The following is a 14158-nucleotide window of genomic DNA, read 5'->3' on the forward strand; positions in this document are numbered from 1 at the left end:
TCCCCACAATTGAAAAAAAGATTTTAAGATGTTAAGTTCTTCAAGTTAAGGAAAATCACTATGGCTTTATAGAATTTTTAAAATTACTAATAGAAATGTGAAACTAATAATTCATGTCTCCTTTATTTCCAGAAACTATACTCAGCAGGCACTAAAAATAGGCTGAATTCCATGTAATTAAAACCTATTCTCAAAATGAGAGCTAACGTCAAGATTCACTTTTTATAAATAAAGTAAATGCTAATTTGTAAATATCTAAGGTATTCATTTTTTGTTTTGATTTTATGAACAAACTATTTTATAAGCATGTTTCAGACTGCTCTCTGCCCATTAGAAAACATAACCTGGCAGAAAAAAAACCATATTCTTCTCTAAGTTCATATTGTTACATATATTATAATGAAAGAGTCCATGAAAATGTAAGTGCTAATTTAACCAAAAAAAGGTACCAAAGCTGTTAAATCATTTTAGAAGAAGAAATATAAATTCACAATATGTACCTCCATCAACATCTTTATGCTCTTACCCTTTGCCACATCCTTCTGGTCCTACAAGAATAAATGGCTGTTTAGTGTCAGAACTTAACCAAGGTCTGAAATAATCTAGACCTCGTTGCATGTCAGGAGTCTGAATGACTGGAAGTGTTTGGCCATTACTGAAATCATCAGCAGTCAAGTTTTCTGGCTTCTTCAGCACATAAGATGCTAATCGTCCTTTACTTGAGTCATAGTAGGTGTCCATTGGTTTGTGAGAGTCTGGCGGAGATTCTCTCGCCCAATTAAAAACCTTAAGAGGAAAAAGTTGGACAAGTCTTCATATACTCCAGAGTATGTGAAATGTTAATTCTTTAAAGTAAATGTCCCAAAGTGAAACAGCTTAGTTCAAAAAAATTCACATACTGTAAACATACTAAATATCCCTTCAAATTAAAGTAAAATTTTATTTCAAATATCATTTTCTAAATGATCATTTAAGCAAATGACTGCCATCTAGTTTTCATATACACTAAGATACAAATACATTCAACTTTTAATTGAGTATTGTGAACTCTAAATTATAAATTACACAATGTAGGAATCCTAGACCTTTATTTCCACCATATTCTGGTATTGCTGATTCGCTGCTCTCTACCTGTGAAAACTGTTATTTTCCAAGATATAAGGCAGAGAGTTAGGCCCTAATGCTACTCTTCAACACCTTTATTCCGAACTTTGGCAAGAGAAGGTCCTAAATGAAATATATAACATGGCATTGAGTGGTAACAATGAGAAGTATTCAATATCTGACAATAGAATGACCCTGGAAAGGAAAACAATAGAGAAAGCAAAGAAGAAACAGGATGATAAAAATGAAGAAGCATAATATTGGAGTCAACTCAAAGGAACATATGTTCAATTATTTCAAAAAAGGTCAATCAAAAGAAATCCCTTAATATGTAGAATTCAGTGTTATAAACAACTTAGGTAAACTATACCTTTGTAATGAAGTTCAGAGGATATCCCCCACAAACCTGGCTTGGGGGATGGGGAAGGGGAGGATAATTAAGAGGTACTTTACATATCTATGGTAACTTTGTTAGCTTAATAGTTATGTTAAAAAGCTGTGCTGCCTGAGGCCAGGGAGATGGGCATGACTTGGACTGGTGATGCAGGGAGGTGGTTCCCATTACAACAGCCCTGAGTCACATGACCATACCTGCCTGGACTGATAATGGCAGCTGAAAGAATGTGAATTGTACACTAAGAACAAGCAGATGGAACCCATTGTGGGAGGATTCGGAAATGGGGTCAGAGCGGAAGCTCCAGGCCAGGATTTAAATGAGGCGCAGCAGCCATGAGGCACTCTCTACCATGCAGTTTGAAAGGGTACAGAAGAGCTGCATGGGACCACCTGAGGTCTAGTGTATAAGGAGGTACCATGTGGTTTTGGATTAAATGCTGGAGAAAACAGCCACATGACTGATGAAGCTGGGAACTGCGGAACCTGCCCAGGGGAGCAAAGACTACTGGGAGAAGCTGGAGATGATGAATTGTGACCGGGAGTGCTGAGCCGAGGACTTCTGTGTTTCTGAGAAACAGTACACTTCTGACTGACATTCTGTAGCTGGCCTGATTTGGTGAAGGGAGGCAGGCCTGTGTGTTTGTGGGTGTGTTAAAGAGAGTGGGATTTAATGGCAGAATTCCATCATCATTCTAAATCTGTGTAACTTTTAAATAAGCAATTCCTTTCCTTCTCACCAAATTCTGACACTAAGAGTTATGCTTCTTGGTGGCGGGCAATGTAACCCCTCACAACTGTTTCAGAACTGCATAGGTTCGGAGTTCCGTAACACTTCTACATTTATTTAAGCAAATATTGATAGTGATTAATTTATCCTAACAATCCTAACTGCTAAAACTATTCTTGTTAAACAATTTAAAAAATATACTATTCTAGGATTAAAAATAAATAATTATTTATATTCATATAGCTAAGTAGGTTCGAAATGTCTAACAAAATTTGTTCCAAATTTTAGCCTATTAAAATATAAAATTTTAATAATACCATCAAATACAAACCAGTTTGAAAGTTAAACATAAGTATACATGCATATGTATGTATATGCAATATTATTCTATTGAATGTATAATTTCAAAATTAAAACATTCTATACACTATAGTTATAGGTAATTGTATTTTGGCAATTGTGGTTCAGTGGATTAAGTGTCTGCCTGCAAACTGAAAGGTTGCCAGTTCAATTCCCAGTCAGGGCACATGCCTGGGTTGAAGGCCAGGTCCCCAGGAGGGGGCATGTGAGAGGCAACTGATCAATGTATCCCTCACACATCAATGTTTTTCTCCCTCTCTTTCTCCCTCTGTTCCCCTGTCTCTAAAGATAAATAAATAAAATCTCTTTTAAAAAAGAGTCAATTTTTAAATGTGGACTGAATATAGACATTAAAATATGTTACCTCTTTGGTAAATTCCAGACGTGATTTCATGTTCAGATTTCCACCAAGCCCCCTTATGAGATTAATAATAAATTGGTCATGATTTCCGCATTCATGTAAATGTGACAAACCATTCATCACAGTCCCAACTAAACTTGTTTCGACCACGTAGTCATTCTGTTCATTAAAATCCATGATACACACAAAAGGCAATTAATTAGTTAACTTAGAACCACACAGACTGATATTCACATATCTTTTCTAATGATCTTCTTTAAATTTATCCCTCTTTTCAACTTGTAAAAAGTTCAGATTTCATTCAATTTATATATATTGTACAAACTTTGAAAATAAAAAATAATCATAAAAACAGCCGTATACTTCTAGCTATAAGTACGAACATCCTCAAACAGACACATAGTTTGTTTACTTCCCAAACACAACATAAAAGAAGAATATACAAGAAGGTAAATCAATGAGCATCGGTCTAAAAAGAATCATTCCTCAGTTCCTCTTACTGTTAAAAAAGGAAGCTAGAAGCAAGGGCTATACTGATGGCACTGAACACGAAAGTCTAGTAAAAGCATGCTTAAATAAGAAACCATTTGGAGCTCTGTCTCTACGCAGAATTGTACAATGAAACTTTTAGACTGAGTTTGTAGTGATGATTTTGATCTGTAGTTCTCTGGGGTCCCTGTGTGACTGCTGGGGAGTTAGGAGAGGAAAGGGTTCTCATTATTCTGTAGGAATTTACTGAGAACCAGCCCTGGCTGGCATAGCTCAGTAGATTGAGTGTGGGCTGCGAACCAAAGTGTTGCAGGTTTGATTCCCAGTCAGGGTACATGCAGGCCATGACCCCCAGCAACTGCACGTTGATGTTCTCTCTCTCTTTCTCTTTCTCCCTCCCTTCCCTCTCTAAAAATAAATAAATAAAATCTTCAAAAAAATAAAAAATAAATAAATAAAAAAGAATTTACTGAGAACCAATTATGCACAGAATCTGTATGTAGTACTAGATATTTTTTAAATGATCTAAACAGAATATATTTATCATAAAACTCGAGTCTAGTAGAGGAGATGGTTAACAAGTTGAAGTAACAGCTACAGAGCAGCATAAATATTTTGAGAAAGGTAAGTCATACTGAGGGCTCAAAGCCTCTCTGAAAAAGGTGACATTGATGCTAACCTCTGAAAAGTGAGATCTGGTCATGCAACAATTGCAAACGTAAGTCATTGGTATAATTCAGGAACTAAAAGAAGTGTGTGCCTGAGTTAGCAAAGGAAGAGTCATTTAAGTCAGAGGGTACGCAAGGGACAGAGTGCACAGAATTATACAGGATATGGTAAGGAGTGCAAATTTTTTTTTCACTGCCTTTAAAGTGTTTTTAAGTAAGCATGTAAAATGATCCAAGCTGCACTTTTTTAGAAAACCACTCTTCCTGCAAAATAAATATTTTTATAACATGGAGAAATGGGAAGAAGAGCAGGAAAAAGGAGATGGGTAGGAATCCAACTGCTTAGGCCACCCTGAGTTCTAGGCTTTAAAGGCAAGATGGAGGAACCCCACACATTTTCCTCCAGATTGTCTAATCTGCTAAATTCATACAAGAAAGCAAAACTCTAGTTATAAACAAAACCAGTTATTTGACTAGATATAACAGGGACCTAACATCAAAACAAATTAGTTTCTAACTGCATCTTTGATATCCACGCTATGGCTCAATAATCTTATCCTGTCATCGTTCCTACAGTCACAAACCCCTACATATCTACATATTCCATTCAGCATCATTATATTTCTCATTCTTACATTAACAGCATGTAAATAGGTGACTTCAAGGTATTTACACTGGAGAGCCTTGTATGTTTTATATTAATGAAAACAATGTATTTACTGAAAATGTGCTACAGCATAGGCATCAGGTATTTAACTGAGCACATACACTCTCATTCATTCACTACTCTGTTATTAGTGCAATTGGTTCTGGGGATACAATAAGGTGTATGGCAGGCTTGGGGCTTCCCCTCAACGTGCTTGTAATAAATGTAAGCAATTAGAATATAGTTGAAAGACACTGCACTGCTGCAAAAGAACAGAGCACAGCCCTGGCTAGTGTAGCTCAGTGGACTGAGTACGGGCTAAGAACCAAAGTATCGCAGGTTCAATTCCCAGCCAGGGCACATGCCAGGGTTGCAGGCCACGGCCCCCAGCAACCGCACATTCGTGTTTCTCTTTCTCTCTCTTTCTCCCTCCCTTCCTCTCTAAAAATAAATAAATAAATCTTTAAAAAAACATATTTATTAAGAAAAAAGAACAGAGCAGACAGCTCAGTCAAACTGAGGGCTGGAGGGAGTGGTTCTTTCCCTGAGGCATTCAAATAAACCTATCTCACTTGTATCACTTTCCAAACATCCCTATTCTTCCATCTTTCATGCTTACAAAATCAGAAAAGAAAAAGGTTCAAAAACTAAAGTAAGATCTCCATTTCTTTGTATGTCTGTTCAATCCCAAAGTATTGAACTCTAAATCAAGTTCAGATTAACAGAGAAATTAAAAAAACTCACTGCTACTTATTTCCTCTATTTTTTCCTTTTTATTGAATTTATTGGGTGATACTGGTTAACAAAATTATAGAGGTTTTAGGTTCACAATTCCACAACACATCATCTGTCCACCATATTATACGTTCACCACACAAAGTCAACTCTCTTTCCATCATCGTATTTCCTCTGTTTTTGTTAACATTTTTTGTAAAAGCAATGACATGAAAAGAATACCAAGAAAAGCTGAAAAAATCATGTAGAATATCTGAAAGCCCTCCACTGTCTTCTTTGCATGCTAACCTTCTAGTCACATTTCAAATTCAAAATTAATTAATAATTAATTTCCTTTTAAAACTTTCCTAGAAGACAGTAATACTCTCTTCATCCCATTATATTGTGATTAAATTTTCACATTCATTTTTCTCCATTAGAAAAACCTTCTCAAGAGGAATTTTCCTGCGAATGTTCAACTCCCAAAGTCTTGTCTAATGGTACATTTGACATATTTTAGATACTTATTAACTATCTGTTGAATAAGCAAATGTTTTAAAAATATTATTAATAACTCACCATTCTACTTTAGTAGTCACTTGACACTGTCTTTAGCATGATATATACATGAGTATTTACTGATATAGTAAAATGTGACAAGATGGTTTTGTTATTAAAATTTGAAAGACATTCCAATATTCAAGATTTGGGGGTAATCAGTGCAAGATATTGTGGATGGGAGAATTAAAGAGTTTTAAGACTAATATGATAAAACATTATACCAAGAGATACAGAAAGACAGCAATGAAGACATCTACCTGCCACTCCACCCCATATTCCAGCAGAGCTCTACTAAAAGGCAGCTATAGGTAAACAACTCTTGATCATTATATGTCTCACTTAAGTGATGAATTATGAAATATAATGGCAACTTACCTGCTTCAGAACCCATTGTAAAGCTTTTACAAAATAATCTCCAATCCAGTTTTCAAGGTTATTTCTATATTTAGGAGGTTGATTCCTCAACCAAGATTTTATCAGAGAATTGATATCTGTCTCTTCATCACTAGAACAGATTAACAAACACATAAGAAATTATTTAAGGAGACACTGTCTGTTTACTTTCAAAAACATTCTGGTCCAATAAACATTATTCTATATATGTATCTGCTAGTATATGAAGCTGGTTTGAGTGACTTCGGTATGTTTATGCATACATATATTAGTTACTTCAATATATATATACACACACATACATAAAGGTATCATTTTCTATAAAACAGAGCAAATTATTTATTAGTTAAGCAATTACATATCTGCAGCTTAGCCAAAAAATAGACAAATCCTTCCTACTCAAAGTGTGGTCCACTTGTTGAAAATACAGAATCCCAAATCCCATCCCAGACCTACTGAAGCAAAAAGTTCACTTTAACAAAGTCCCTAGGTGATTCAAATGCATATTAGAGTTTAAGATGCACTGTATCTTAACATAGACCATTAACAATGTTTTGTCTTGCCCTAGGTGGGCTGCTCAGTTGGTTGGAGCATCACGCCACACACTAAAAGGTTGCAGGTTCAATGCCCAGTCAGGGCACATATAGGAGGGAACCAATCAATGATTTCTCTCTTTCTCTCTCTCTCTGTCTCTTTCTCTCAAATTAATAAACATATCCTCATTGAGGATTAAAAAAGAAATTTAAATATTTTTTCCTTTCTTTCTATCCCAAAAAAGTCAATTACCTAGATTCACATGGCATTATTACAAAATCTATCTGAGGTAAGACATAATTGTTTTAGCAAAGTACTTAATTTTATAATTAACATCTAATGACTGACACTAATAATGACATATTACTCAAAAATTATATCTTACATAATTACAAAATAATTATAGTAAAAACTCCTAAATTAATTTTAGAATTGACAGGGGCTCACAAGTTCATCATTTTTCCTGTCTTCTAATGCTGCTTCATAGAGACAGTATTAAATACTGAGCCCTTAAATTTCTCCTCTCACATTTTTATCCAGTCTAATAAGGAAAATAAAATGGAAAAGTCAAGAGTAAATATTTAACTTACATTAGATCAGCTCAAAACAGACAAACAAAAGACTCTAAGATCTTTCAAAATAAAGACCAAGTCATCAATGGCTTATCTTCTTACTGCTTAAGGAACTACCTGTCCAGGTTTGTCCATGGCAATCCTGGGTTACAACAGTTACCCCAGAAAAATTAATAGCAGTCTCTTTCACTATTTTTTTATTTTACTTTTCAGTTACAGTTTACATTCAGTATTATTTTGTATTACTTTCGGGTGTGTTCTCTTTCACTATTAAAAGGTACTTATATGGCCTATTGCATAGCAAGTGCTCAATATAAATATGCTGAAGAAATAATGAAACATACAAGCAAAATACAGCTAATCAAATGGCTACAAAAAATGTTAATATGTATTTATATTTTACATGCAATCACACATATTCATCATGCCTCTCACAAACAATAACTGGTTCACCAACAATTTTTGACACTTTACAGCAATATGTGGTATCTTTTCCAGCTAAATATCCATATCATACTACTTATCATTTATTTTATTTATATTGTATCTCATATTTTAATTGTTGTTATATTTATCTCCTCTATTTGAAGATATTCTCCATAAAAAGAAGCTCCACATAGTGTTAGTTTTACTCCTTTCTTGCTTTGTCTCTCCTAAAATGCCTAACTCAATGTCACATACATAATAAACATTTTTAAATGTAATTATAATCTTTCATTTTATCCTATTTTCCTCCTAAGGTTTTAAGAATAACAACACGTAAAATAAAAAAGATAACTGTGAGATATTGCTACAAAAGCTATAAACCCAATGTTATATATTAATAAAATCTCAGTATGTTAATTAGAGTTCATGACAAGTTTAATATAAATGTTTTCTACAATACTATTAAAGAATTAAGCAATGAAAGAATTTTCAAAAAAATAAATTTGAACCAACTTAATAACACTATCATGTGTCATACAGCTAAAATGGCTTTAAGTGGCCCTAAAAGAAAGGAACACTTTATATAAATTGATAAATATCAAATTGTAAACATAAATTCAGAAAGTAAAAGAAAGTTTTCTAATTACTCATTTCAGGAAATAAAACTAGCTCTAATGTCCATGTTCTGAAATATGACTACTGTCCATACCTAAAATTAGTTCAGTAATTTATTTTTGCTCTGTAAAAGCTATGATGTGATGAAGATATGATGAAGAAAGAAAATATTAAGAGCCTTCCAATCTGTAAAATTAAAGGTTGGACCTTAAAATCATTTAAACTTAGGTTAGTCCTCAAATTCTATAAATCTGACATACTCCAATTAAAATATTAACACTTAGCTTTAAATTATTAGCCTCTAGCTCATAACTAGTATGTTCATTTCTCTGAGCTCAACCATAATATTTAAATAAAAGTAACAGAAAAAAGAAGGAAACAAATTAAATACTGGCTGTTTTACTTAAGCAAACAAAAATTATCATTTAGTAATTGTGATACAACTACACTGCAGAACTAATTCAATCACAGTAATCCAGGAATTCCCTGAATGAACTGAAACCTAACAAAAAATGTTAATAAAAATGAGAAAACAAATTATACATTATTCATACAACACATATTTCACTTAGCTGTGAAACCAAAATAATAATTGAAAAATGTTCTAATATAACATATGCAAGTACTTTTATGTTTTACCTAAGGAAGATCATTCCCATTCTAGATATTGTAGCTGGTGAGGCACAACTTAAATCATGAGTTTCAAATACAAAGTTAACATTTGGGCCAAACTGAATCCTTTCTCCACTGGGCATAGTAAGTAGTCGATTATCATCCAGAACCGAATTCAGAGATTCTATCCATTCAGGATCAATATCACCATCACAGATTATCCATGAGCTGACATCTATTTTCAAACCATATAAGTAAAGACAGAATAAACATGTAAGTAATGATGATTAAGTAAAACTAAAGAATAAACTAATTTTCTTATTCTTTAGAAGTGATTTCCATAAACATTATTTTATATGACTGAAGCTAAATATAAAGAACAAAAAGATTCAACAGGTTGAAATTTTTCATGTAAATATGTACTACAAATGTGCTGGAGAATCCATGGACTATCCTGGCTTAGCTGGCCAAAGATTCAGTTACATACCAATGCTCTGTTTATCTATGAACATAAAGAACTGAAATCTCACTAAAGAAAACATAGTGTGCAAGACTTAAGTATTTCTATTCCCACAACCTTGTGAGATATCCTTCAGATCGTTGTCTTGTGCCATGTCATAAGAATGTATGAATGCTTGGTATGTAATATCACTTCTAGAAAATATGGATAACCCACTCTTTAGTGCCCTACATGAGAAATTTTAAAAATTCGCCACTGACTAATATATTTGATATATAAAAAGAAGTAGGGAACAATCTATATATACACTCTTTCCACAAGACAAACCTTTTTTACTCATGCCTCTTAAAATGAGAGTGGTTTCAAGTTGTACTTGAATCTTGGAAACAATGCAAAGAGAAAAATATCACCAATAAATGTGTAAGAAACGAGTAAGGGTAGTATCTGGTTTCTACTTAGTGTAATATTATTGACTACAGTGAAAATAAAAAGACTACACTGAAAATCCTTTTCAATGTGTTACAGTTCTTTCACTCACTGGCTTAGAAAAACAACAACAATTAAATTATAATCTAACAAAAAGTAGGGAGACTTCTCTGATGCTGGCCAAAAACTCCCTTAAACACCAAGCCAAAAAACTGAGACCTTGAAGTCTACTGTTTTATGACGTAGGTTTTCAAAGTTATATAAAACACTATATTCAAACTGATGAGTTAAAAAGTGTTTACACAAATACCAGCTAAATGAAAATCTGTCATGTTGCTTATTTATGAGGCATTATGTATCAACTCAACAATCAAAATTTTATATTTCTTCAGTAAATTCATCTAGTTGTGAATTTCAATACACCCAGATTACTGAGTTAATATTATAATAAAAGCTGCTAGAGTATAGGTTAAAATATAGCATCTCTCCAGCCTCCCCAAAGTAAAATATCACCATACATCATGAAAACACAGTTCCTGGTCATGTGTAAGACTTGGTAAAAATAACATTATAGACAAGATTTATCATCCTCTACAATTAAGTAAAGCAATGAATCAGACAGCAAAAACCAACCTTGAGGTTCTCGTACTACTTGGCGAGCACTATTTGTCAAAACACCATCAGACCATTCCCTTGTATCCATGTCAATATGGCCTAATAATTGATGTCTCGGCATAGCTTTGGGATTCATGGTATACTGTTTAACCACTTTGCCAACTTTAAAAAGTGCTGCCCTTAACATTCTCCAAAGAGTTGATTTCCCAGCACCACTTGGACCGACAATAACAACTCCCATCCTCTGGCGTAACTGTTCATACAATTCTAAAGCCTTCTTGATCTAGTAGAAAAGGAACATGTTCACATATGATTTACAGTACACAATCATACACAGTTCTGCTCTCATTCTATAACAGTTACTCTATTCCAAACATATAAATTAACCCTTTGATTTCTTCAGTGGAAGAGAAAACCTTAAATAAAAAATATATATACCTAAGTAAACCTAAATATATTTACAACGTGATCTTTAAGTACAACATTTCTTTAAAAGAAAACAGTATGTTTTCTGTTATTTGACATATAACATATTTATTAAGTTCTTCACTCATTCATCAAATATATTATTTTATTCACTTGTTAATTTATATCTCCCTCAAAAAAAAACAACAGAAGGAAGTGTTCATTTTGAACACGTACTCATGCTTATGTAAAAAGACCTACTAAAAAGAACTAAGAATTTTCAAAGTTTTACTAGTAGTTTCACTTTGACAATTATGTATAAAATTTATATAAAATGGGTCTATTCTTTTTTTTTAAGATTTTATTTATTTATTTATTTTTTTAGAGAGGGAAGGGAGGAAGATAGAGAGAGAGAGAGAGAGAGAGAGAGAAGCATCAATGTGCGGTTGCTGGGGGTTATGGCCTGCAACCCATGCATGTACCCTGGCTGGGAATCGAACCTGGGACACTTTGGTTCCCAGCCCACGCTCAATCCACTGACTATGCCAGCCAGGGCTTAAAATGGGTCTATTCCATGCCAGGCTCTGTAAAAGGCACTGTGAATAAAATGGTGAGCAAAAGTAGACATGGATCCTGCCTTTCATGGAGACTACTAGCTCATGAGGGAGACTCAATATTAATGAAATATACAATGAAATATTAAATAACTATATAAAACAAGAGTAGTGAAAGCACATAACAAGGTTACCTAATCTAAATTTAAAATCAGGGAAGGCTTCCCTGAGCAAGTGAAATTTAGGTTGAAAGACAAAAGGTAAGTTGAAAGATAAAGAATAAAGATAGGTAATACGAAATTTACTAGGAGAAAGGATCAATATATTATAAAACATTCTTGAGAGTTACCTGGTTGGGTATGATTTCATAATTGGCCTCCTCAAAGACTTGCTTTAATGCAGCACTCAGTTCATCATATTCTACTTCTTTAAAGTCAATTCCAGGAAACACGTCTTTGACCAGTGCATCAAATCGAGTGCAATCAGCAAATGTAAACTTTGACATTGTATTAAGCCTCAATGCTTGTACCACAATATGACTTTCATTAACTAAAGAAAAAGTTTCATTTAAAAATTATTAGTTATGAATTTAATGACAATAAAGATAACATTTAAGTGCCTTGATATGTGCATTGTTAGTAATTAAATAATGCACTACAATTTAGTAACATTTAAAGACCTATGCTATCACATGAATTAACAAGTTTACTTTATTATCTTTTGACTGCTAAAAAATAAGTATCCCTAAGCAGAGTCATGAACTCTCTTTCATAAAATCTGAATTGCAGGTATGCTCAGACTTTAATAATAAAAATTATTATCATGTATATTTGCATAGTACTTAATAATTTTGATGTGAACTTTGTAACAACTGTGTAAAGTAAGAAATTATTACAATTATTAGTCTAATTTTACATATGAGAACATTACATCTCTAAGGGTTTTAATGACTTACCTGAAAGAGCACAACAGTATTATTTTATATAGCTAGAATTTAAACCAAAATAAATTCCAAATTCAAGTTTCTCCCCAAATATACCAGTACTGCTTCTAGATAATGACTAGAAACTAACAAATGGAGCAAAACTCTGTTATCAGCATTGCACAAAACAGGCTCATAAACCTATTTTTATACCAAATGTAAATCTCATATTATTGCCATATTTTTACTTTTTAAGGATATTAGCTGCTGATTGATAAGTCATATACATAAAGGCAAAAAACTATTTTTAGCCTGGTATTTTGCTCTGTTTTAATATTTCTTTGTTCAAGTACATATAATGAGACTTGGCTACACTAGAGTTTATTTACTATACCCATAGTAAATAAAGATGGCTAATTTGTGAGTTTTAAGCACTGAACTCACAAATTAGCCATCTTTATTTACTATGGGTATAGTTTCAATATTTCTTAAAAATCATCAGAGACAGACAACTGAAAAATAGTAATTTAGTTATTTAACCAAATAACTATACTGCCCTGGCATATGTCTATCTAATAATAGACCTAAGTAGCTTCTTTTTAAAGATGTATACTTTGATCACTTATAAGTCCAAATAAGTAATTTTATGTAATCCTTTTTTCCATGTTGTCTTATTTTCAGTGTTTTAACTTTTTATTTTTTAATTTCCTAGTATTTTTATTTTTCGATTACACTTGACATAAGATATTATAGTAGTTTCAGGTATAACCAAGTAATTAGACATTTATATAACTGATGAAGTGATCTCTGATAAATCTAGTACCCATATGACACCATACACAGTTGTTACAATATTATTAACTATATTCCCTATACTGTATTTTACATGCCCATGGCTATTCTGCAACTACTAATTTGTACTTCTTAATCCCTCCAACTTTTCACCCATTGTCCTAAACCTTCTCCCATCTGGAAATCATCAAAATCCCCCTGTCTCTGAGTCTGTTTCTAATCTGTCTGCTTATTTTTTTTAGGTTCTACCTATAAATGAAATCATATGGCACCTGTCTTTCTCTGTCTGACTCATTAATTCAGCACAATATCCTCTAGCTCTACCTGTGTTGTGGTAATTTCAGGTAGCCCTCCTTTTTTTCTGTGCTGTCCTATTTTCACAGTGTTTTAGCTTAGTTTTTAATAGTAACATGAAAAACCCGAATACTCAGCCTTTCATGAAGGCATAGATCCATGGGTGGGGGGAATCATTTATAATATAAATGGAAAAAAGAAGTGGTAAAAGAAAATAAAATATACCTGCATCCATACTGATCTAAATAAATGATTTTTTAAAGATTGTATTTATTTATTTTTAGAGAGGGCAAGGGAGGGAGAATGACAGGGAGAGAATTATCAATGTGTGGCTGCTTCTCACAAGCCCACTTCTGGGGACCTGGCCCATACCCAGGTATGAGCCCTGACTGGGAATGAAACCGGTAACCTTTTGGTTTGCCGGCCTACACTCAATCCACTGAGCCACACCAGCCAGGGCTAAATAAATGATTTAATAAATACATGTGTAGGGGAGAAGAGACAAATGTTCA

General features: G+C 33.3%; 1 protein-coding gene across 3 annotated transcripts in view; it reads right to left on the reverse strand.

The window, feature by feature from the left end:
* DYNC2H1 (dynein cytoplasmic 2 heavy chain 1) overlaps window positions 1–14158 on the reverse strand; it is a 319367-nt gene that overhangs the window by 238919 nt on the left and 66290 nt on the right. For all 3 annotated transcript variants that reach the window (XM_036028642.1, XM_028516717.2, XM_028516716.2), the window contains exons 37-42: window positions 11988–12187; window positions 10698–10962; window positions 9206–9413; window positions 6402–6531; window positions 2952–3107; window positions 527–786 (exon numbers count right to left, since the gene is read on the reverse strand). In XM_036028642.1, coding sequence (XP_035884535.1) covers window positions 527–786; window positions 2952–3107; window positions 6402–6531; window positions 9206–9413; window positions 10698–10962; window positions 11988–12187 — 1219 coding nt within the window. The remainder of the gene's footprint in view (window positions 1–526; window positions 787–2951; window positions 3108–6401; window positions 6532–9205; window positions 9414–10697; window positions 10963–11987; window positions 12188–14158) is intronic.

Source organism: Phyllostomus discolor, chromosome 6 (assembly GCF_004126475.2).
Source record: "Phyllostomus discolor isolate MPI-MPIP mPhyDis1 chromosome 6, mPhyDis1.pri.v3, whole genome shotgun sequence".
NCBI classification, from domain to species: Eukaryota; Metazoa; Chordata; class Mammalia; order Chiroptera; family Phyllostomidae; genus Phyllostomus; species Phyllostomus discolor.